This window comes from Nycticebus coucang, chromosome 13 (assembly GCF_027406575.1).
Source record: "Nycticebus coucang isolate mNycCou1 chromosome 13, mNycCou1.pri, whole genome shotgun sequence".
NCBI classification, from domain to species: domain Eukaryota; kingdom Metazoa; phylum Chordata; class Mammalia; order Primates; family Lorisidae; genus Nycticebus; species Nycticebus coucang.
In genome coordinates, this window is record NC_069792.1 from 24,207,143 (window position 1) to 24,233,801 (window position 26,659).

Consider the following 26,659-nt stretch of genomic DNA (forward strand, 5'->3'; position numbering starts at 1 on the left):
TCTTAAAAAACTAAAAACAACCTTTCTCTTTAAAACCTATGGTATTAATTTCTAAAAAAAAAAAAAAAAAAATTTAGAGGGCACCAAGTTCATGATCTAAGCATGCATAAATAAGGAACTGAATTTATCACTGTCTTAATAGAATTTGGCAAACCAGAAAAATGGCCTAAAATAAATAAATAAATAAATAAAAAGAAAGTTCATTATTTTTCTAAGTATGAAAGTATAATTCTGTAGGCCTAAGCAGCAAATAGAGCCCCATTGGGGGAACGCAGGAAAGAGGGAAGGAGCATATTCCTATGTACATATTCTTGGTATTCTGGTTGTTTTTTTAACAACACACTACAGAGAAATGTTTTTATTATTACAAAGCCATTAGTTGCCCTCTGCAGAGCAATGACTCAGATAAACATCTTATTACTTTTAATAATGTAACTTACACATAAATTAACTTAATTAAATCTAAGTGCAAAGGTTTTTAATGATTTCTAAATTAAGGGAGTGGTGTTAATTTAATTATGAATTTTGAACGGTTGGTGCTCTTATATTTTATGGTATTTCATCTACATTCTTCTCCTTAAACCATAAAATGTACTGAAATGATTTGGTTTTCCTCTGCTTCGTTTTAATTTACTTTATGGTATCTTTATGTAGAGAGAGGTATGTTAAAATATTATTACAAAAAAGTCAATTGAGGCTATATACGATCTATTAGTCTATAATATAGTACTGTTAATCTTTGACCTGGCATATTGATTCCTTTGGTGAATAAACGTCACCGGTCATTTCTTTATAAAAGTATTTTAGTAAGAAGACCAGCACTATTGAGAGAGATTCCTCCCTACTCCACCCCAGAAGATCAAGTCAATCAGTAGTTTAGATCAGTTACGTAAAATATGAAAATACATCATTTACAGCTGCAATTTTCATATTAAAAGCAGCTAAAAACTAAGAGTAATCCAAAGAATAATCCAAAGATTTTGTCTTGGTTAATCAGGCCAACTTATATAATTGATAAGAGGTCACTGTGAGAACTTAAGTATATATAGTTAAGATAGAGCAAAAATGTGTAATTTTTTTAGAAGTGGTGGCTGCTAATTAGTAGCATAAACAATGTCCAAATTTGGTGGCTGGCCATGGTTTAAAATTTTTTTCAAGTTATTTCTACAGCAGACATATTTTTGAAGTCTACCCACCCCTGAGTTCAGCAATTATACTTTTAGAGTGTAAAATTATATGCCCTTATTTTAAGAACATGTATAAAGCTACAAAATGTCATCTATACAGATTAAAAACAATTTCTAAAATATTCTTTACCAATTATTGATTGGATCGTTTCACTGGGGTATATATTTCCAAGCTTTCAGCCAACTGGCTTTAATTTTTAAGCCCAAATTGAATCATATATTCACTGCAGGATATTTCAAAAAGAGTGCAATAATAAGGCATTAGTAAAAATAACATTGTAGTAGAAACAGATTTTGCATATGTGAAAAGGTAATTTATAAAATACATTAATTACTTTTTAAAAAGAGAACCTAGTTGTACTATCATTAACTTACATGGTACTGAGAATTGGACCTTTCAACAATTTCTTTTTCCATAAAAAAATTTTATATAGCTGTAAGCAAAGTCTTTTCAACAAGAAAACAAAACAAAACCCTCCAGAAAAAACTGTATGGTTGTGTGAGACAAATAAGCAAACATACCATTGTATAGTGTAACTTTGCCTAAATTTTAAAATAAAAATGTCCACACTCTTTTGTTAAAACATTAAGCCTCTGTCAAAAATGTATTTCTTATTTTAGGGTACAGGATTAAAAGACAAGATGATACTTACAAGTAAAGAAAATTTACAAGAAAAAACTTGACAAAAGTTTTTCAATAAAAGTATTGTAACATTCAAACTTGACTTAAAACACAACAAAAGGAACAAGATTGCAAACAAAAATGTTTATGGATTTTCCAAACATAAATAAATGAAATAGTGTTTAGGCAGTAGGGCTCATGCTGATGGCTAGCAGGAAGTAACAGAGTGTAATCTACTTGGAAAAAAAATCTTTAATGTACAAATAACAAACCCAAACTATGGATTGCAGCAATTTAATCATTGCTGCCATTTTTCTTACTTCCAAAATAAAGCCTTGATTAAACCATTCATACCCTATATTATTCATACCTTTACTTCAGAGATTGAGGAACTATATACAACAAATGAATTTATTTTCACCATAGGGATAACATACTGTACCTCTCTGCCAATGTTACTTGAAAACCTTCCATGTCAAAACAATTTGACAGCAGATATAAACAATTAAATAAATACGCAATGATCTTTCATTACAGTCCTTTAAAGACACATGTTAATTCCTTAGGATCACAGTGCATAGAATCCAAATATAAACAGTTGGGGTGACTTTCAAAGTAATGTTGGATCCCTCACTTTATTTATAATCCCACTATAACCGATAAATTCATTTCATAGGCCCTGTCATGCATTAATCAAGTGGCAGGAGTTAATGAAAACTTTTCCTATTACCACGTCCATTGCCGGCAATGAACATCCCAAAACCGCCAAGGAATTCATTGTTATTGCACAATACATGAGGACCTGGAACTTTTCCGAAAGCTTAAAAAAATAAAAATTAAAAATGGAATTATATTTGACATTTCCTGACACCTGCATTAATACTGTATGACTAATAAAAGCATGTCAGTTGCCTGGACTGAACCAGCGATCAACATGCGCCCAGAATGCACACGAGTAAAAATGCAGTAAAAGGAAGTAGTCTTCATTGCCTATAGGTCACTTCCAGTCAAAGGTTAAAGTTCAAAGACTGAATGATCAAAGTGCTCATTTTCTCAGTAGGACTATCTTCTGCTAGGAGGATGATAACAGTGGCATCAACAAGTATCATCTTTAAGAAAAGGAGAAAAAAGATAATTAAAAAGTCAAGCATGTTTAAGCAAAATCTGCAATTTTTACATTATTTCCAGTTTAATATAAAAATAATTTTAAGTAGCAAGAAGAACATGGGTTTACAGGTTTGACTTGTTTCCCTCAATACCTGCAAATAAAAAGTCCAATTTGTGTTCATTATACAGTGATAAATTAAGTTTTATTCTTTCAGGAACATGGTAGTACACACAAATGTTAAAACGATGTTAGTTCTATTTAAAATACTAAGTTGATATAATATGTTAATATATATTAATACATAATATATGTATAATATAATATATTCAAGATGTATAACCTCAAGAAAAATTATTTTATGGACAACTTACAATTGTAATGAGACAAGAAGAAAAGTACTAAGAGCCCCGAGCTACTTAACAGAGTAATACAAATCGTATCTTCGGGCTACAAAGGAAGCAACTCTTGTTTACCAATGAGATACAATCTTCCAATCAATCAATAGATAGTTAATGTTAATTTCCCTTTAGAAAACAGGTTTCCAGCAAGTGTAGATCTACATGCACAGGGAGTCATTAAAAACTCCATAGATTTATTCAATAGTATCTTCTGGTAGCCTCAGCACAGTATTTTATTATATTTATACAAAAAGACAACTTTTGGGGTTAATGTTTATTTTAAAAACAAAGGATTTATTTGAGGATGAGTTACTTTTCTTTGTGTTAGAGACAGGATCGCATTCTGTCACCCAGGCTGGAGTACAGTGTTATGATCACAGTTAACTGTAAACTCAATTGTTGGGCTCAAGTGATTCTTCCACTTCAGCCTCCCAAAGAACTTTGACTATAGACATGTACCACCACCCCGCTAACTTTAAAAAAAATTTTGTAGCCAGGTGCGGTAGCTTATGCCTATAATCCTAGTATTAGAGGAGGATCTCTTTTTTTGTAGTTGTTGGCCAGGGCAGGGTTTGAACCCACCACCTCCGGTATACGGGGTGGGCGCCCTACTCCTTGAGCCAAGGCCCCACCCCTTGAGGACGGTCATTTGAGCTCAGGAGTTCAAGAACAGTCTGAGCAAAAGTGAGCCCCCAGGCAGCCACATACACCGGAGCTGGCAGGTTCGAACCCAGCCGCAGCCTGCCAAACAACAATGACAACTACAACCAAAAAATGGCCGGGTGTTGTGATAGGTGCCTGTAGTCCCAGCTACTTGGGAGGGTGAGGCAGGAGAATCACCTGGGCCCAGGAGTTTGAGGCTGCTGTGAGCTATGATATTACAGCACTCTACTGAGGGCTACATAGTGAGACTCTGCCTCAAAAAAAAAGAGTGAGACTCCATCTCTACTAAAAATAGGTGTTGTGGGCACTTATTGTTCCTTCCAGCTACTCAGGAGACTGAGATTGCTGTGAGCTAGACTGAGGCCATGGCACTGTAGCCTGTACAACAGAGTGGGACCCTGTCTTTAAAAAAAAGAGAGAGAAAGAGAAGGAGAGGGTCTTGCTATATTGCTCGGGCTGGTCTCAAACTCCTGACCTAAAGTTATCCTCCTGCCTCGGCCTCCCAAAGTATTGCGATTATAGGCATGACCCAATATACCCAACCATGAGTTACTTTTCAGAAAGACGCTTCATAAAGAAGACAACCTACAAAAATACTGGCCAAAATACTTAAATATGCTCTAAGGGTCACATGAAAGTAGATGCTTCTTAAATTACTGTGGTACTTAGAATAGAGAAGATATTTGTTATGGGTATACAACAACCCCTATAAGGAAGTTCCTTAAAACATCACCTCTCCAACAGAATCATTTCATAACACTAGAATCCCTGAACCTAATACTAGAACTAAAACTAATCATACCAATCAAAACTCCAAGCTAAAAGGTGGCACTAAATTCTACCTAATGTGTCAAATTACTGGAGATAAACTTTAAGATGATACAAGACAACAATGTATACAACAAGAAAAGTTACAAATAAAATTCAATGTGAACATATAAGCTTGTATCTCCAAAGACGTATCATCTTGGACAGGTGAATAAAGTATTTTTATTTATTTATTTATTTTATTATTATTTTTTTTTTTTTGTAGAGACAGAGTCTCACTGTACCACCCTCGGATAGAGTGCTGTGGCGTCACACAGCTCACAGCAACCTCTAACTCTTGGGCTTACGCGATTCTCTTGCCTCAGCCTCCCGAGCAGCTGGGACTACAGGCGCGCGCCACAACGCCCGGCTATTTTTCTGTTGCAGTTTGGCCGTGGCTGGGTTTGAACCCGCCACCCTCGGCATATGGGGCCGGCGCCCTACTCACTGAGCCACAGCGCCGCCAGTATTTTTATTTATTAAACTGTTCATTCTAGGTATTCAGTGTAGTAGGCTTCATAGAATGTGCTGACAAAACCATTAAGAGCTCCTCCTGCAAAGCTATTCTCTATATCCCAATCACCATCTTGGGTCAAATTTCAAAAGAAATTTAGGACTGATATGACACTACACATCTTGAAAATCCTAGTTTCAGAGAAACAAATTCATTAAGTAAGTTCTGAAGATGGACCTACTGGACTTGCAGGATTACAAATCCATAATGGCTACATGTAATCATAAGTTCATAAGCAAAGTTTGTATGGAGACAGGTGTGAGCCAAAGCCATGGTTATCCTTTTCCTAATTAAGAGGACTATAACTAAGAAGAAAAAAATTATCTGTTAGCAGAAAGTATACCGTTTGCTAGATGAAAAAAGATCATTGGAACCAGGATTGACTCACCAAAAAAAAAATGTTGTTACAGTAAACTTATCATAAGTCAAGACAATATAGGTCTATATAAAAGGTGGAGAATACAATATATTTAACCTCTTGGCTAAGGTATTGGTGACAAAGTGACACCTTGGAAAAAAATCTAATATTTAGTATTTAATTTTTCTCTGGAACTGCAGAAATGACACTCTAAAATACAATATACAAATTACCAGATTCAAAGAGGTAACACCTACCATGGCTAGCCTCACTGGATTTCTGGGAAATATGAATGAGAGAGAACTAGGAGAAGGTCATTTAAGCTTTCCCCACAAAATAAAAACCTTCATATTATATTACAGAAGGTCATATAGTTTTCCCCATAGAATAAAAAACATCATATACAGGGTGGCGCCTGTGGCTCAAAGGAGTAGGGCGCCGGCCCCACATGCCGGAGGTGGGGGGTTCAAATCCAGCCCTGGCCAAAAACTGGAAAAAAAAAAAAAAAATCATATACTAGAAATCCATGTCCTTGGATATTCCCAGGGACAAAAGACTTGAAGAAAAAGGTCAGTAGGTATAAAGTGGGATGCAACAATAACAGCAGGTTAGTAGTGACTGAATAGTTCTTCTCAAGGGACACTGCCTAATAATGTAGAAGACCACAAATTTAAGCTGAGAGTGGTCTTATCCAAGAACCTAATCCCAGTATCTGGTAGCTCAGTTTTCAGCTGAGTCTTCCTCTTGTAAAACCAGAAGATGAAGTGAATTTCAGATTTGTTCCTTTTCATTAATAGTGCCTGCATCCAGTATCCAGGAAGTTCCCTTTTAAGTACATACATTATCACGAATCTAAACCCAAACTTCTCTTGCCTTTGACCCAAGTGTGTTAGTGGCACCACACTGAAGAACTGTGGAGCTTGATACCTGAGGCATACAATTCCACTTAGTTTCTAGAAACTGAAATTTCACCAAGTTTATCTAATTCCAAGAAACCCTTCATTCAGTCAGTATCTTTCTGGATAGCTCTAAAGGTAACACAAACAAAGCTGACATATTAGGCTTTATCAGAGTATATGATTTCCTTTTTTGGTAAAATCATCCAAATTTAACTATAATGCCAAAATGAGGTATTATCACATGGACTATATCTGCTATTCTGTTACATATAAAGAGGACAATATGTGCTACGCAGCTGAACTACTTTAGCGTTTTAAAGGTGAAGGAAAAGTTCAAAGAAGGATGTCTTTGGTCATCCTAGTTGAATGACAGAACAGCTGCTTTACCATCTCAATTTGTATAACAATATTACCCTTCCTTGTTGACCTATGAAGTTTGCTTTTGGAACAAAGTTGTCCCTTCAAGGGAGAATGGGGGAGGGGAATGATTAGGCATTCAGGGTTCATGCAGGAGCAGAAAATACACTAAGAGATTTAAGAATGGTCACTCTAAGTCAATGAACCAAGGATGTTTCCAACACAAACATCTGTACATAAGAGAACGTAAATGTACTAAATGAATTTTTAAAAAATTCTTTTTTTTTTTTTTTTGAGACAAAGTCTCAAGCTATCACTCCAGGTAGAGTGCCATGGTGTCGTAGCTTACCTCCAACTCTTGGGCTCAAGAGCAACCTCCAAATCTTGGGCTCAAGTGATCCTCTTGCCTCAGTTTTTCTATTTTTATTGTATTTATTTATTTATTTATTGAGACAGAGTCTCACTATGTTGCCTTCGGTAGAGTGCCGTAGCGTCACAGCTCACAGCAACCTCAAACTCTTGGGGTTAAGCGGTTCTCTTGCCTCAGCCTCCCAAGTAACCAGGAGTACAGGCACCTGCCGCAAACCCTGGCTATTTTTGTTGTTGTTGTTGTTGTAATTGTTGTTTGGCAGGCCTGGGCCGGGTTTGAACCTGCCAGCTCTGGTGTATGTGGCTGGTACCCTAGCTGCTGAGCTATAGGCACCACGCCAGCTCTTCTATTCTTAGTATAGATGGGTGGGCGAAAGGGGGGAGGTGTCTCGCTTTTTGCTCAGACTGGTCTCAAACTCTTGAGCTCAAGTGATCCACCCACGTTGGCCTCCCAAGAGTGCTAGGATTATAGGCGTGAGCCACCTGGCCTAAAAAAAAAAAAAAAAAAAAAAAAAAAATCCTTAAAAGGTCAATTCCTTCTGGGTCTTAATGATTTTAGCTTTTTTCCCCTCCCTTTAAAAAGGCTATGATGGTAACTTACACATCAATTTCTCATTAGCACCTGTAATTTTTTTCCTTCTGGTTCTAAGTCTGTTGTTAAGGTCTGATGTTAAAAACCTTTCATCTTGGCTCGGCGCCTGTGGCTCAAGCGGCTAAGGTGCCAGCCACATACACCTGGGCTGGCGGGTTCGAATCCAGCCCAGGCCCACCAAACGACGACGGCTGCAACCAAAAAATAGCCGGGCATTATGGTGGGCTCCTGTAGTCCCAGCTACTTGGGAGGCGGAGGCAGGAGAATTTCTTGAGCCCAAGAGTTAGAGGTTGCTGTGAGCTGTGAAGCCATAGCACTCTACCCAGGGCAACAGCTTGAGGCTCTGTCTCAAAAAAAAAAAAATCTTTCATCTTAGATGGTTTAAGAGGAGAAAAAAAATAATTGCATAGCAGAAGGCTGTTTTTTTTTTTTTTAAATGTTTTTTTTTTTTTTTTTCTTTTTTTGTAGAGACAGAGTCTCACTGTACCGCCCTCGGGTAGAGTGCCGTGGCCTCACACAGCTCACAGCAACCTCCAACTCTTGGGCTTACGCGATTCTCTTGCCTCAGCCTCCCGAGTAGCTGGGACTACAGGCGCCCGCCACAACGCCCGGCTATTTTTTTGTTGCGGTTTGGCCGGGGCTGGGTTTGAACCCGCCACCCTCGGCATATGGGGCTGGCGCCCTACTCACTGAGCCACAGGCGCTGCCCTGTTCTTTTTTTTTTGAGACAGAACCTCAAGCTGTCCCCTGGGTAGAGTGCTGTGGTATCACAACTCACAGCAACCTCCGACACCTGGGCTCAAGTGATTTTCCTGCCTCCGCCTCTCAAGTAGCTGGGACCACAGGCGCCCACCACAACACCTGGCTATTTTTTTGGTTGCAGCCGTCATTGTTGTTTGGCGGGCCCGAGCTGGATTCGAACCCACCAGCTCATGTGTATGTGGCTGGCACCTTAGCCACTTCAGCCACAGGCGCCGAGCCTGCAGAAGGCTGTTCTTATCTTTTGAATAACTGGCCTAAAAGAAACAAAGATTTTATGGTATATCAAGATCATCCCTTATTAGGGTTGTGACTAACTAGAAAAACTACATAAGGATTAAGGTTTATACCCTATAACTTCCTGTATCGCCTTTAAAGTCCTTTGATGACTATCACTCTTGGTTAAATATATGGCCATTATTGCGTAATGGCTTATGAGAGTTTTAAACTTGTCATAATTGACAAACTTTCCAAAGAAAAATTCTAAATTCAGCTATTAAAAAAAATATTTTTTTATTTTTTTTTATTTTTTATTGTAGAGACAGAGTCTCACCTTACCGCCTTCAGTAGAGTGCCATGATGTACACAGGACTCACAGCAACCTCTAGCTCTTGGGCTTCCGCGATTCTCCTGCCTCAGCCTCCCAAGCAGCATATTTTTTTATTTTTAATTTCAGCTTGCTTGTTCATTCTTCTTTCGTTTGAAGTACTCTTTTTTTTTTGTTGTTCATTTTCTTCTTCCTCTGGTGATGTTCTTTCCCGTTGCCTCCCCAGTAGCTGGGATTACAGACGCTCACAACGTCCGGCTCTTTGATGTTAGTAGAGACGGGGTCTTACTCTGGCTCACTGCTGCTCATACTGGTCTCAAACCTCTGAGCTCAGGCAATCCACCCGCCTCGGCCTCCCAAAGCGCTGGGACTACAGGCGTGAGCCACCATGCCCAGTCTAAATTCAGCTATTGTAACCTGAAACTAGTATTTAATAATAGAGCTACTAAAAGTTCAAGAGAAACTTGGCATGGTAAACTATAAAGAAACATTGTTGAGTATGAAATTGTGTTTAACTTTCTTTACGTTATATTGGTATAAATATGTTATAAATATCCATTCTAATAAATATTGTATGTGATTCCTTAAAAAAAAAAAAGAAAATGTATTTGTACCCAGGACTGGAATGTAGACTAGGATAGTCATGATTCAAGTGAATTAGAACCAGCGCTGTATAAACATAACCATTTGTATTTAAAAAAATAAGTGAGGCCGGGTGTGGTGGCTGACACTTGTAATTCTAGCATTCTGAGAGGCCAAGGTGAGTAGATCACCTGAGCTCAGGATTTCAAGACCAGCCAGAAGTGCAAGACCCCATCTCTACTAAAAATAGAAAAAACTAGCCAGGCACAATACAGGACCCTGCAGTCCCAGCCACTCAGGAGGATGAGGCAAAAGGATCACTTTTGAGGTTTGAGGTTTCTGTGAGCTATCGGGTCACGGCACTATACCCAGGGCAACTCTGTCTCAAAAAAAAAAAAAAAAAAAAAATGGGGTAGGGAAAGGGACACTTTTAACCTGTTTATTAGAAAAATGAATTCTTATACAAACACCAGAATATTTTATATTATGTAAAGGTTAATTTAGTTTGAAAACCTTTGCTTTTTTTTTTGAGACAGTCTCAAGCTGTTGCCCTGGGTATAATGCTGTTGCATCACAGCTCACGGCAACCTCAAACTCTTGGGCTCAAGAGATTCTCTGGGCTCAAGAGATTCTCTTGCCTCAGCCTCCCAAGTAGCTGGGACTACGGGCACCTGCCAGAACACCTCGCTATTTTTTTGTTGTTGCAATTGTCATTGTTGTCTTTAGCTGGCCCAGGCTGGGTTCGAACGCGCCGGGCGCCACCTGAAAAGCTTCACTTTTTAGGAGCACTTTTTGACTTACTTGGAGATTATGTGCATCAAAAAGAACTTTCAACCTCAGTTTAGAAAATATAGACTTCTCGGTGGTGGGTTCATGCCCCGCTCCGGCCAAACTGCAACCAAAAAATAGCCGGGTGTTGTGGTGGGTGCCTGTAGTCCCAGCTACTTGGGAGGCTGAGGCAAGAGAATCGCTTAAGCCCAGGAGTTGGAGGTTGCTATGAGCTGTGTGAGGCCACGGCACTCTACCGAGGGCCATAAAGTGAGACTCTGTCTCTACAAAAAAAAAAAAAGAAAGAAAAGAAAGAAAATATAGACTTCTCAGTAACATAAAAATTGTAAACTCTAAAAAAATAAGGTTGATTACAAATTGTACTTCATTTTAAAGAATTAACCTTTTATTTCTAGTTTCATTATGTTGCCTTTCCTCAGAAAAACTGAGGCAAGAGGATCGCTTGGGCCTGAGTTGGAGGTTGCTGTGAGCTATGATGCCACAGCACTCTACCAAACATAGTGAGACTCTGTCTCAAAAAAAATAAAAATACTTGTCAAAAAGACAGAAGAGGGGGTGGCACCTGTGGCTCAAAGGAGTAGGGCGCCAGCCCCATATGTTGGAGGTGGCGCTTTCAAGCCCAGCCCCGGCCAAAAGCTGCAAAAAAAAAAAGAATAGGAAAAAAAAAAAAAAAAAAGACAGAAGAGGAATTGTTCTATTACTAGTGAGAATCAATCTGAAACTGAAAAACTGACATTTTGAGTAGACTAAATATTTCACTATGTCGCCCTGGGTAGACTGCCATGGCGTCAGCTCACAGCAACCTCAAACTCTTGGGCATAAGCGATTCTCTTGCCTCAGCCTCCTAAGTAGCTTGGTCTACAGGCGCCTGCCACAACATCCAGCTATTTTTTGGTTGTAGCTGTCACTGTTGTTTGGCAGGCCCGGGCTGGATTTGAACCTGCCAGCTCCAGTGTATGTGGCTGGCGTCCTAGCCGCTGAGCTACAGGCACTGAGCCAGGCTAAATATTCTTGATTGCTAAATCTTAATTTTTTTTTTTTTTTTTGAGACAGTCTCACTATGTCAGCCTCAGTAGAGTGCTGTGATATCATAGCTCACAGAAACCTAAAACTCTTGGGCTCAAACAATTCTCTTGCCTCAGTCTCCCAAGTATTTGGGACTACAGGTGCCCGCCACAACACCCAACTATTTTTTCTGTTGTAGTTGTCATTGTTGTTTGGCAGGCCCCGGGCCAGGTTCGACACTACCAGCCCCGGTGTATGTGGCCAGCACCCTAGCCACTGAGCTAAAAGTGCTGAGCCTGAATCTTAATTTTTGATGAATTAAAGGTCTATGACACTCAAGGAATGTTTTTAAAAAAAAATGATAAGGCCCTTTGTAAAGGAATGGAGTGAAGAAGCAGTTTACTGTTCACTCCTAAAGGGCAAAAGAATATAAAAAGAATGAGTGACCAGCAATGTAAATCGAAGTAAAGAGTCATTTAATTTACACTGGGTCTTATTAAAAACATTGGAGGACTCTGAGTGCCCAGATTTCTTTAAACACTATTATTAATGAGTCTATTTGGAAACCTGTTTTTTAGTGAATTATTTTGGAAACAATAGTTCTCAAATGCCTAGATACCTCAGAATATCTGAGGGTATTGTAAAAACTAAAACAAAACAGCATTCCAGGCATTATTAGAAAGTTTATTTGTTCCCTACAAGAGGGAGTACTCAACAAGGCTTTGGTGAAAGAGTTCTCAACAAGAGAGAGGTATGTATTTATGTAGCAGAAGGATTCGTTCTAGGTAAATTGCACATGTAGAGGCAACAGATGTTGGAATAAGTAACAGAGTGTATATTAAAAATAGAACTCCAATGAAAATTTCATGAATAAAGCTTTCCTTGTATTAAAGATTATCTTCTTAGGACAAATAGTAAGAAGTTTAATAACTGAGACAAAGGTTTGATCTTGAACTTTAAGCTTGTTAAATAAATATTGCTGAACTGCTTCCTTAAAGGATTACACTTGGTATATGTCACAAGTATGAAAACAATTTTATTCTACCCTTTACTCTTTCAGTATTATATTCATTTTATAAAAACTTGGTCAAATTTCTAATTAATAGTTTCAAAATCTTAAATATGAAATTATTTTGTGGAGCTGTACTCTTTTGGCCTATGATGTTAATAATTTATTCTAAAGAAACATTCACAAATGATTAACTTTTTTTTTTTTTTTTTTGAGACAGAGCCTCAAGCTGTTGCCCTGGGTAGAGTGCCATGGCATCACAGTTCATAGCAACCTCCAATTCCTGGGCTCAAGCAATTCTCTGCCTCTACCTCCCAAGTAGCTGAGACTACAGCACCCACCACAATGCCTGGCTATTTTTTGGTTGCAGCTGTCATTGTTGTTTGGCGGGCCGGGGCTGGATTTGAACCTGCCAGCTCAGGTGTACATGGCTGGCGTTTTTAACCGCTTGAGCCACAGGCACTGAGCCCACAATGGTAACTTTTATTAAGTTATAAATATTTTTCATGGCAGTGCCCGTAGCTCAGTCAGTAGAACGCCGGCCACCATACACTGGAGCTGGTGGGTTTGAACCCAGCCCGGGGCCCAGGCCAGCTAAACGACGACAACCGCAACAAAAAAACAGCTTGGCATTGTGGTGGGTGCCTGTAGTCCCAGCTGCTTGGGAGGCTGAGGCAAGAGAATTACTTAAGCCCAAGAGTTTGAGGTTGTTGTGAGCTATGATGTTACAGCACTCTACCGAGGATGACACGGTGGAACTGTCTTCAAAAATAAATATTTTTCATTGTTTTTTCAAACTTTAGCATGCCATAGCCGTAAAATTTGTCAGTACTTTTATAAAAAGCTTAAATTGCCTATAACTGTTTAATTTCCTTGTGATTCCTTTTAAATTCAGAAATCCTTCCTTCTTCCAGAGTTGATTCTCAATTTTTTTTTTTTTTTTTGAGACAGAGTGTCACTATGTCACCCTTGGTAGAGTGCCAGGGCATCACAGTTCAGAGCAACCTCAAACTCTTGGGCTTACACGATTCTCTTGCCTCAGAAGATTACAGGCACCCGCCAGAATGCCTATTTTTTGTTGCAGTTGTTTAGCTGGCCAGGGCGGGGTTCGAAGCTGCCAGCCTGGAGTGCACGTGGCTGGCGTTATAAACACTGTGCTACAGGTGCAGAGCCAATACTCAATGTTTAAAAAAATTCTTTTTCTTTTGTTATATTTTATATTTCTACCTCATACAAAATGCAGTGAAAATATAAATTTATTTCCCTAAGTGAGTGATAATTTTTGTTGCAAAAATTGTTTTTTTTCCAGACAGTTTCTCAGTAGAGTGCAGTTATTTGTTTACTATGTCACCCTCAGTAGAGTGCTGTGGCATCATAGCTCACAGCAACCTCAAACCCTTGGGCTTAAGCGCTTCTCTTGGCTCAGCCTCCCAAGTAGCCAGGACTATAGGCACCTGCCACAATGCCCGGCTATTTTTTGGTTGTAGTTGTCATTGTTGTTTAGCTGGGATGGATTCAAACCCGCCCTGCTGTTATGTGGCCGGCACCCTAACCACTGAGCTACTGGTGTCAAGCCTAGTGCCAATTTTCTAAGGTGATTACTTAGTAAAAAATCTTTCCCCCTTTCATTGATTTGTAACACCTTATTTACCATATGTTCATCTTAGGGCCTAAATGGCAGTAGTACTATTTCAATGGTTACTCAAAGGCATTAACCTTTTGGTGTCTGGTAGATTATTTTCCCCTTCATTCCCCTTTATAATCCAAACTTTGTTCTTCTATTATTTTTTCCCAAACTATTCAAATCCCTACTCTTCTCATTCGACGTAAATTCAATTAAACCTAAAATCTGTAAGGAATATACAAGGTCTGACAATAAGTTCACAAAATCATCTTTAAAAAGTGCTACATATCTCATTGCTGAATATCACTAGTCACCTTCAAAGTACCCCCATTGGGAAGCTATGCACTGATCCTAGCACCTGGTCTACCCTTCAGAGCAATTTTTTGTAACTGTTTTTCTGGAATGACCATCAAACCTGTTGTCGTATTACCCTTAATGTCCTGAATGTCATCAGTTTTCCTTTACCTTCAGGTAAAAAAAACAATCATTGGGGGCCAGATCGGGTGAGTAGGGAGGATGTTCCATACAGTTATTTGTTTACTGGCTGAAACCACTCTCACAGACAATGCTATGTGAGCTGGTGCATCGTCATGATGCAAGAGCCATGAGCTGTTGGCCAACATTTTCAGCTAAGATTTTCCTGTTTCAGGCCAGGTGTGGTGGCCTAACACTCTGGAAGGCCAAGGCAGGTGATTGCCTGAGCTCACGAGTTCGAGACCATCTGAGCCAGGGTGAAACCTCATCTCTAAAAATAGCCAGGTGTTGCAGCAGGTGCCTTTCCCAGCTACTTGGGAGGCTGACACTGAGGCAAGAGAATTGCTTGAGTCCAAGAGTTTGAGGTTCCACTGAGCTGACACCACAGCACTCTGAGGGTGACAAAGTAAAACTCTGTCTCACAACAACAACAACAAAAAAAGATTTGCCTGTTTCCCAGCCAGGCGTTGGTGGCTTATGCCTATAATCCTAGCACTCCGAGAGGCCAAGGTAGGTGGACTGCTTGAACTTGGGAGTTTGAGACCAGCCGAAGCAAGTGCAAAACCCTGTGTCTACTAAAAATAGAAAAACTAGCCCAGTGTGTGGCTGGCGCCTGTAGTCCCAGCTACTTGGGAGGCTGAAGTAAGACAACTGCTTGACCCTAAGAGACTGAGGTTGCTGTGAGCTATGATGATGCCACAGCTTTCTACCCAGGGTGACAGAGACTCTGTTTCCCATCCCCACCCCCCCAATTTTTTTTCCTATTTGTCTGTCGATGTTTACTTGGTCTGCTATGCTTTCTGCAGTCAGCCAATGATTTTGACACCTAATTCAACAAATTTTTGCAATGTTTTGTCAGTTCTGCTCATTACTGGTCACCCTGACCTCTTTTCATTGACACTGTTGACAATAACTGCTGTTTTCTTTTTTTTTTTTTGGCCAGGGCTGGGTTTGAACCCGCCACCTCCGGCATATGGGACCGGCGTCCTACTCCTTGAGCTACAGGTGCCGCCCCATAACTGCTGTTTTCTTCATGGCACTACCTCCATAAACTTGGACTAACAAGTCCCTGACATCACTTCCACTCTTGCCAAGTTTAACAAGAAATTAACAAATGTTTGTTGCTCTAATTTAAGCTCTAACATTCTTGCAAAGACACACAAAAATATGCAACAATAATAATGAACACCACTCAGCAAGACACTGCCACATGTTGACACAAACACAACTATGCGACACTGATATACCAAGATTACAATGTAAGCACACAGCAGCAACTTTGCAAACTTAATTGTCAGACCTCATATATATTTTTCATTTTCACAATACTAGATTCTTAATAAAAAATATCTCTATTTTTTCATAACTTACTGTCATATTTTTCTAAGCCATATGTATTTCTCATTAACCTTATTCCAAATTTCCGTATTTCTATGTCTCTCAGGAATGGCATTCTTTGATTGCATTTTCTGATATGTAACTACTGGCTGGTCGTTTTTCATTTTAACATTTAGAGAATTCTTAAGTTCTTAATTTATTCAATTTAAGTGACAATACAGAGAAGATTTTACTTTGGATAGGAAGTGGGGAAGGCCATATTCCTATTAATTATGCCTGTTATGAGTTTTTATTAAGTTAACATTAAAAAAAAAGAAAGAAACAAAGGCAATGCTCTTAATGTATACAAATTTCAAATATCTCTTTGGGGAAGCACTAACATTAGTTTAGAAATGATGCTAGAAGCTCCTGAATTTTAAAGATACGATTACTCTCCTAACAAGAACTGACATTTTAAATTATTGACAGCATGTTATTAATAACATGTAATCATCAGAGCCTCATATTTTTTGAGAGATAGAATAGAAAGAGCTTTAATTTAATAAGGCACTTCTAACTTAATGTATTTCTCTATGAATAGTACCGGAACTATATGAGTACATAAAGCATTAATGCTTCTACTTCAAATAATAGGTTTCCAAGTATTTAGTTCTAATTATATATAAAGATTACTATGAATTATTTCGTTAAAAAAGTGGTAGAATCTCAGAATATCAAAGTAATTTAAAATTTTATTTGTATGATGGTTATAATTTTGTTTGTCCCATTAAAATCTAGTCTACCTTATCTATAAAATATATTACATTCCAAATTGATACTCCTGGGCAGTGCCTGTGGCTCAGGGAGCAGGGTGCTGGCCCCATATACCAGAGGTGACGGGTTCAAAACCGACCCCAGCCAAAAAAAAAAAAAAAACAAACAAATTGAAACTCCTTACCATGATACCACCATTTTGTTTTCTTTGGATTCTTGTTACATGTTCGCACATAAAATGAATTATCTGGTGGCCGTCTCTGAAACAGAAGAGTTTAAATAGATAAGAAGTTATAAATCGAAAAAACTAAGGAGGAGACCATTTTAACAAAAGCTAAAGCAAAATAATTACAGAATGTGTAAAGAACAATGCATAACTGAAAGAACAGAAATTATAAATATTTTCAAAAGTAAATTCTTAACACCTCAATTATATTATAAAAAACAGGGTGTGTGTGTGTGTGTCCTTAGGTTCCAATGATATCACTGGAGAATGACTTACCAATCAGAATGGTAGCATTAAGTTGTGAAGAATTTTAGTTGCATTTATTGTGTCATTTCCCTAGAAATATTTAGCAATTACTTTTATGAGCTCATTAAAATAGAAATTCTACCAAACTATTAATATTACTGGTTTATCTCAAAAACTATGGCAACTTTCTAAACTCCATAAAGGATTATTATTTTACTATAAATACAGTTTATCACCAAAAATAGACCAGAGGATTAAATTTGTAAACAATACATAAGAGGAAAAAAGCGAAAAAACACAATAGCCATTTCTGCTATCCACTGGCCTTTCTGATACACACACACAGACACATCCCTAAGTAGAACAATATGAGCAACACACGCCAGCTCTGCAAAGAAGCTGTATCAGAAATAGTGATGCCAAAAACACTGAACACAAAGCATGGAAGAGAATTTTCCTGAAACTGTTGAATACTGACCAGACACAAGACTCTATAAACATTTCAAAATATGTTAAATGTTTATTAAAGCTACTTGATTGTTTCTCTTCTATCCTTATTTTATAGTGTTAAAGATACCATGTCTATTCAGACTTAATCAACTCTGTTTAGCTAAGTCAATAAAATGAGAGATTAAGGGAATCGTTTTCTCTACCTGAGGCTAATCAAAAGAAATGAATTTGGTAAGATGACATTTAAAGAAAGATTCAACCAGAAAGAAACAGTGAGTAGAACTCCTAGAGAACAGGAAGAACAATAGCCAGTCCACTTGGCACTTTTAAAATTTGTGCTACAACGGTTATCTTAGTTAAGTTTCATAATGCCCCTATGAGTTAACATTACTAGTTATTTCATTTAACAAAAAAAGACATTAAAATATAGACATTAAGTAATTAGTCCAAGTTACCCTATTGATATAATTAGAGAAAAAATTGGATCCCTGACTGCTTCAAACAAGAGATAGATGATCTTCTGCTATTTTTCTTGCAGAGTCAACACATGAAATAAATTGCTATAATAATAGCAAAAAATTTCACAAACTCATTTTATGTATATATTGATTAGAACCTAAGAATCATTAGAAAATAGCTTCAAAAAATATTTAGGGAACTAAAAGAAAAAAAAATTAGGGAAAAAAAGATTCATTCTATTTCTTTAAATCAAGAATATAATCAAACTGATAACCTTTTTAAAAATTGTCTCTCTCAGGCTTGGCGCCCTTAGCACAGTGGTTACAGCGCCAGCCACAAACACCAAAGTTGGCAGGTCTGAACCTAGCCCGGGCCAGCTAAAACAACAATGACAACTGCAACAAAAACTAGCCAGGCGTTGTGGTGAATGGCTGTAGTCCCAGCTACTTGGGAGGCTGAGGCAAGAGAATCGCTAAGCCCAAGAGTTAGAGGTTGCTGTGAGCTGTGATGTTGCCATCTACCAAGGGCGACATAGTGGTACTCTGTCTCAAAAAGAAAAAAACAAAAAAACAAACAACAAAAAACTGTATCTCTCAGATCACTTAACTATACATAGAGATGGATTACCAAATTGTTTTAGGAATGGACTACAAGCTGGAAAGTTTGGACAATGTAAACGTATTATATGGATACTAAGAATACGGACTTCTGAAAGGCCCCTACTCTCAATATCTAAGAATTATCTTTAATCTACTGAACTGTACTAACATTCTGTATTTAAATGCCTTCAGCTTAGGAAACCATTCCTGACTGCATAAGAGGTCATTTGGATGCCAGGCACCAGCACTTTGGGAAGCCAAAAGTAGGAGAACTATTTAAGCCCAGGAGTTAAAGATCAGACTGGGCAAAATACTAAGACACTGTCTCTAAAATAGTAATACTAACAACAACAATAAAAATTAGCCAGCAGTGGCCTGTGTCTGTAGTCTGAATCATTTGGGAGGCTGAGGCAGAAGGATTGCTTGAGCCCAGAAGCTCAAAGTTACAGTGAGCAAGCTATGATCACACCACTGTACTCTACTCTGGAAGAGAGAGAGATTGCCTTTAAAAAAATAAGGGCTGTGCCTGTGACTCAAGGGAGTAGGGCGCCAGCCCCATATGCCAGAGGTGGTGGGTTCAAGCCCAGCCCTGGCCAAAAACTGCAAAAATAAATAAATAAATAAATAAATAAAACTTTATAAAAAAGAAAGAAAAATGAAAAGCTGGGCATGGTGGCTAGGTTTACACCAGTAAACCTAGCACTTGGTGAGCACAGGTAGGTGGACTGCTTGAGCTCAGGAGTTTGAGACCAGCCTGCGCAAGAGAGAGACCCCCATCTCTACTCAATATAGAAAAACTAGCCGGATATTGTGGCAGGCTATTTGGAAGGCTGAGGTAAGAGGATCACTTGAGCCCATGAGTTTGAGGTTGCTGTAAGCTATGATGCTGCTGCGGCACTCAACCCCAGGGTGATGGAGTGAGACTCTGTCTCAAAAAAAAGAAAAAAAGAAAGTTAGAATAAAAGAATTATGACGAAAGTCCCAAATACCTATAGGGAAATTTAGTCTGTATTCAAACAGAATTAACCAATAAAGTAAAGCTTATAGAACCATATCCACCACAGAACAAAATTTACTTGTTTCAACAGTAGTTTTTAGGTGGGTATTTAAAAGACTTTTTAAAACTTATTTGGCACTAGATCTCCTTAATGCCAAACAAATTTCCTGTTTGTCTTTAACTTAGCACTTATCACAATAAAAACAGCAAACAAAAAACAAAAACCAACCAAACAGCACATAGTAGGTACTTAGTATATGTTTTTTGAATTTTAATTTTTTTTTTTTTTTTTGTAGAGACAGAGTCTCACTTTATGGCCCTCAGTAGAGTGCCGTGGCCTCACACAGCTCACAGCAACCTCCAACTCCTGGGCTTAAGCGAGTCTCTTGCCTCAGCCTCCCGAGCAGCTGGGACTACAGGCGCCCACCACAACGCCCGGCTATTTTTTTTTTTTTGGTTGCAGTTTGGCTGGGGCCGGGTTCAAACCCTCCACCCTCGGTACATGGGGCCGGCGCCCTACCTACTGAGCCACAGGCGCCGCCCTGTTTTTTGAATTTTATCATATTTCACAAATTCTGACTTCCAAATAATCTTGCTAAAATATATTATACAATGATTATATAAAAAATATGGCTGATCAATGATGTAAATGGAATGATTAGTTTTATTATGTAAGAAACACTAGCGGCAGAGAATTAGAATGTGAGGGGGAACAGTAAAACAGAAAAGAATTAACATAGTCTTTCTTTAGTTTTTAATAATAAATCATTAATTTAAATGTAAACAAAAGGTAATAATAAGGCACATGCAATAGCTATGTGCAGATATCTCTGGCATTCATCCCTTCATCTTTTTTTTTTTTTTTTGAGACAGAGTCTCACGATGTCGCCCTTGGTAGAGTGGCGTCATAGCTCACAACAACCTCAACCTCTCATCTCAGCCTCTCAAGTAGGTGAAACTACAGGAACCCGCCACACGCCCAGCTATTTTTAGAGATGGGATTTCGCTCTTGCTCAGGCTGGTCTCGAACCTATAAGCTCAGACAATCCACCTGCCTCCAGCCTTCCAGAGTGCTAGGTTTATAGGAATAAGCCACCACACCTAGCTCTTGGTGTTCATCTCTTAATATTTTTCTAATTAAATTCCATACTTAGCACTTCACTTTTCTATAGTTCATAAACATAACAGAAACACAGAGCCCCCTGTAACCAAAAACTGATTTACCCTACACATAAAAATTTAAAGTGTGAGCGGTGAGGGGTGGGTCGGTGCCTGTCATACAGTGGTTACAGCACCAGCTACATGCACCGAGACTGGGAGGTTCAAAGCCAGGCCAGCTAAACAACAATGACAACTGCAACAAAAAAAATAGCCAGGCATTGTGGCAGGCACCTGTAGACCCAGCTACTTGGGAGGCTGAGGCAAGAAAATTGCTTAAGCCCAAGTTTGAGGTTGCTGTGAGCTGTGACGCCACAGTACTCTACCAAAGGTGACATAGTGAAAAACTGTCTCAAAACAAAAAAAAGTGTGTGTGTGTGTGTGTACACGCACGCGTGTGCATTGGGGACAAGAAAATATGGAAGCAGAAGCAGCAAATGAGTACCAACAAATATATACTTAACTATTTCTCATGCTTATTTGAACAAAAGAATATTTTGTTTTTTAAATCAAACACCAAGAAACTTCTTATAGAATTAACATTTCACAAAATTCACTTTTGTAAAACAGTGGCTTAGACTGTTACAGATCCTAAATATCCTATCATTTAACAATGATTTTTCCTTTTTTCAGTTGAGACAGTCTCATCATGTCACCCTGGTTAGAGTGCTGTGGCGTCACAGCTCACAACAACCTCAAACTCCTGGGCTTAAGCGATTCTCTTGCCTCAGCCTCCCAAGTAGCTGAGACTACAGGTGCCTGCCACAACGCCCGGCTATTTTTTTGTTGCAGTTGTCGTTGTTTAGCAGGCTCAGGAGGGTTCGAACCCACCACCCTCAGTGTATATGGTCAGCACCCTAACCACTGAGCAATGGGCTCTGAGCCAAAACAATGAACTGTTATTTTTAAAGTATTCTAAATATTAATTTGATAAAATGGTGATCAGCTCAATTAGAAAACAGAAAAAAACCTGCAAAACACACACACAATCCCCTGATCTGTTTCTCTTATAAACACAAGGCTGAAAAGAAACCATGATGGAGAAGAGAAGCTTTAAGATGCAGATCTATGTGAATACTATGCTGTACTAACTATCAAGCAGGAATGACAAGAGGGTCAAAAATGCACAGGGGATTCAGATACCTTTAAAGGGCACCCTAAATTTAACTCATGAACTTTCTTTTTCTAGTCTTTTTTTCTCACTTCCATCAGACACAGAATCTGTGGATTAGTAAAAAAGATCAGAAGGAAAAAGCCCTAGGCCAGGCACGGTAGCTCACACCTGTAATCCCAGCACTCTGGGAAGATGAGGTGGGTGGCTCACCTGAACTCACCAGTTCAAGACTAGCCTGAGCTAGAGCGAGACCCTGTCTCTAAAAATAGCTGGGCATTGTGGCGGTGCCTGTAGTCTCAGCTACTCAAGAGGCTAAGGCAAGAGAATCATTTAAGCCCAAGAGTTGGAGGTTGCTGTGCGCTATGACACCATAGAATTCTACCAGGAGCGACAAAGTGAGACTCTGTCTCAAAAAAAAAAAAAAAAAAAAAAAAAGAAGAGAAAAAGCCCTGGTGGCGCTCTGTGGGTGGGGTGTGGCCACATACGTGAGGCTGGTGGGTTTGAGCCCCATCCCGGCCAGCTGAAACACCAATGACTACTGCAACAACAACAACAACAACAAAAATGGCAGGGTGTTGTAGGGGGTGCCTGTAGTCCCAGCTGCTTGGGAGGCTGAGGCAAGAGACAAGATAATCACTTCAGCCCAGGAGTTGGAGGTTGCTGTGAGCTGTGATGCCACAGCATTCTACCAAAGGCGACATAGTAAGACTCTGTCTCGAGAAAAAAAAAAAAGAAAAAGCCCTGAAAATTCTACTGGTAATCTGGTCTTCCTCCTTCAACATAATCATTAAAATAGGAAAGCTCTGGTCTCTAGGAAATCCCCTAAATGGGTGAGTGTCGGCAAATAGAAGAAAGAGGGCCTTTTTTCTGGGGCTTTCCTCTATAAAATCTGGAAACAAGAATTCCTTGTACACTTTCATGCTGTGCATGCTTATAGAAATAAAATTAAGATTATTTAAGAACATGTGCACAAATTTCCTGTGAAATAAATGTAAAAAAAGTCTCACTTCAAAGCCCATTCAACATTTAAAACTTCTATTTCAAATGCAAAAGTATCAAAATAATTTTCCAATTTATTACTAAACACGACATTCCCTAAAATTTTAAAATGTATTAAGTCCTCCCTTCAAATGAAAATAATTACATATTAAAATTGCTTATCTACCTAACTAACAGAAGAAATATTACTGAATAATTCTGAAATATCCTACCTTTTCTTTGCAGCTGGAAAGCATGCTAATAATGCTAAGACAAACTGACTGGACTGAGAGCGCTGGGGACCAGTCTTCTGTTAGAATGGATAAACAGATATGACCATTGCTATAAACATGAGGATGAACAGGAATATTTTCACCAGTAAACATGACCTAAGAGAGAATAAAATTCCATTAACACTCAAATAGTCTCCATAATCAAAAACTAAAATATTTTCTACGTATAAACAAGTACTGGTTTTAAAAACAAACCAAAAAAAAAAAAAAAAAATCAGTGCCAGAAACAATATAAAATGCTTACTTGTTTATTCTCATTAACTCAGTAAATATTGGTTTCACTGTATGAATAACAATGCCGTAGGGAAAAGAATCTAGATTATTTTGTATTTCAGTTATCTCTCATAAATTTTCCTTAAAAATTCTAAATTACTCTGTATTTTTCACTAGTATAAAATAACTACATGTGTAAGAACAATTTTCAAATTCTATTCATTGCTCTCTGCATATGAAATCAAACACTCTGAAATTCCAAACAAAAATATTCAATTTTGAGACAATATGGTAGGAATGCCCCTACCTGTAATAATGACAGCACCTAAGGTGTTGTGTGCAAAGGGAAATTACTGCTATATATTCCATGTCCTCTAAACTCACATGTCCAGTATGATAGGCACAAGTTACTAGCCATTATGAGCACATAACTATGTGCGCAGATCAAAAATACAAAGGTTGACCAAGTCTAACAATTACTTGCTATTTTTCTCTGCTTTTCTTCTTATTCAATTGTTCTAACATTGTTTTGTTATCGCCATCTTTCCTCAGCACTGCTTTGAATGGTAATAAATCTATTACCTCCTTACTTTGTCCTAATAATGCAACAAACAACCCAAAAGTATTGTTTCTTAAATTTACCTAAGCATCTAAATAAGTGGTAGAATAATTGTATATTCTGAGAAACCTGTAAGCACAGTCCAAAATTCTCAAAGAAAGCAAAAGAATATTTTCATGCTATCCCAGAAAAAAGCTTCATTTATACATAAAAAATTTAAGTAACTTCAACTACCAACCTTTAAGTAAATTTTATACTACAGTGCAGTATTTATTCTCCAGTTCAGCAGTGATTCCTAATTCCTGACCTTGCCATTGGGGGGAAAAAAAAATATATCAACCTGAAAGTCTATTAAAAATATAAATTCAAATGTCCCACTTCACAGATTCTGAGTTAGTAGGTATGATATTTTTATAAAGCCCATCAGATATAAAGCAACAGTTTCTCAAACAGACTTAAAGTTTCTCTCTCAGCTCAGCACCTGTAGCTCAGCAGCTAGGGTGCCAGCCACATATACCAGAGTTGGTGGGCTCGAACCCAGTCTGGGCCTGCTAACCAACAATGACAACTACAACAAAAAAATAGCCAGGTATTGTGGCAGGTGCCTGTAGTCCCAACTACTTGGGAGGCTGAGGCAAGAGAATCACTTAAGCCCAAGAGTCTGAGGTTGCTATAAGCTGTATGCCATAGCTCTTTACCGAGGGCGACAAAATGAGACTGTCTCAAAAACAAACAAAAAACCCCCAAAAAAAACATAGTTTCTCTCTCAGCCTTGCAAACTGCCCCATATCAAAGAAGAACAAAGTTATCAGTTAGGAGAAATCCTACCTTAGTTCTGACAAAACAGATGAAATATATACAGTATTGTTCTAGGCATACCTTCTTTTCCCTACTTCAGAGCAGAAAAGAAAGCAAGTAAAGTAAGTATAGCCAAAGTAGGGTATGCCATAGTATAATGTGTATTACAGGAAATTACCATAAGCTAAAGTCTTATAGATATTTTAAATATCCACCTACAAATCTGATTTTATTACAATTTTACAAATTATTTACATGTTAACAAAGCAATCTTTCACATAAGTCAAGTCCTCTAATAATTCAAATATGTTAACATAAGGGATTTATTTTCTTGGCTGGAACTAATGTAAAATAGCAAAAGATTTTCTTTCAAACGAATGACTTCCTATTTGCATAAACTTTATTTTTTCTTTAAATCCTGGCCACCTACACTCCATTCCTATTTTTTAAAAAAAAGCAACAGTAGACCTGGAAAATAAAAGCAAAGCCTCAAAATAAGAGAAATCAAGGTACTTGTCCTACCTGATTGCAGAAGACCCTCTGAAAAAAACTTTCTGACTTTGGAATGGCCATTTTCTAAGTATGTCCTTTACTTCAATTATACCTATCAATGCTACAATGCTAGTGCACTCGTCATTACCTTATTACTTCATTACTTTTTTTTTTTTGCTAAAGGAAGTAAATACTTAAGTGGTCTTATAGTGCTACACTTTGAGTCTGTCCAACAATTGCTTTTTAATGAAACTTTGTTTTATAAATATGAACTATAGTTTAGAGCATATGCATTTGATAATCCCATAATGTGCAGTAGATATCTAGAATGAGTTTTTTTTTTTTTTTTTTTGAGACAGACTCTCACTTTGTCACCCTTAGTAGAGTGCCATGGCATCATAGCTCAAAGCAACCTCAAACTCTTGGGCTCAAGCAATTCTCTTGCCTGAGCCTCCCAAGTAGCTGGGACTACAGGTTTTAGAGACGGGGTCTCGCTCTTGGTCAGGCTGGTCTTGAACCTGTAAGCCCAGGGCAATCCACCTGCCTCAGCCTCCCAGAGTTCTAGGATTATAGGCATGAGCCTCCTTACTTGGCCTTAGAATGAGAGTTTACAAACCTCACAGTATATACATCTATTTGGGGGTATTCATTTTACCATAGAAAGCCATTTGAACAGTAGGATATTTTCATTAAGAACATAGGCAATGGGAGGGTGTGGTGGCTCACATCTGTAATCCTACCACTCGGAGGATGAAGCAGGTAGATTGCTTGAGCTCACGAGTTCGAGACCAGCCTGAGCAAAGGCAAGACCCCCATCTCTACTAAAAAGAGAAAAAGTGAGGCAAGAGGATCGCTTAAGCCCAAGAAATGGAGGTTGCTGTGAGCTATGACATCACAGCACTCTACCCAGGGCAACAGCTTGAGACTCTGTCTCAAAAAAAAAAAAAAAAAAAGAAAGAACATAAGCAATGTCCAAGAGTTTATTCCCTGGTCACAATTATAATTATTATTTTTTTTTTTTTTTTGAGACGGAGCCTCAAGCTGTCGCCCTGGGTAGAGTGCCATAGCATTACAGCTCACAGCAATCTCCAACTCCTGGGCTCAAGCGAGTCTCTTGCCTCTGCCTCCCAAGTAGCTGGAGCTATAGGCACCCACCACAATGCCCAGCTATATTTTGGTTGCAGCCGTTGTTGTTTGGAGGGCCCAGGCTGGATTTGAACCCACCAGCTCAGGTGTATGTGGCTGGTGCCTTAGCCACTTGAGCCACAGGCGCCGAGCCTACAATTATTTCTTAACAGATATATTTTTTCTTCCTTTTTTTTT

At 38.5% G+C, this 26,659-nt stretch overlaps 1 protein-coding gene across 3 annotated transcripts in view; it reads right to left on the reverse strand.

Moving 5' to 3' along the window:
* Positions 1-1,765: 1,765 nt before the first annotated feature.
* UBE2W (ubiquitin conjugating enzyme E2 W) overlaps positions 1,766-26,659 on the reverse strand; it is a 64,683-nt gene continuing 39,789 nt past the window's right edge. For 2 of the 3 annotated variants that reach the window (XM_053559253.1, XM_053559252.1), the window contains exons 4-6: positions 23,215-23,370; positions 16,939-17,014; positions 1,766-2,918 (exon numbers count right to left, since the gene is read on the reverse strand). In XM_053559253.1, coding sequence (XP_053415228.1) covers positions 2,905-2,918; positions 16,939-17,014; positions 23,215-23,370 — 246 coding nt within the window. In that variant the 3' untranslated portion in view covers positions 1,766-2,904. Of the gene's footprint in view, positions 2,919-7,680; positions 7,771-16,938; positions 17,015-23,214; positions 23,371-26,659 lie in introns of those variants that run through there. The other variant, XM_053559251.1, reaches the window with a different exon arrangement.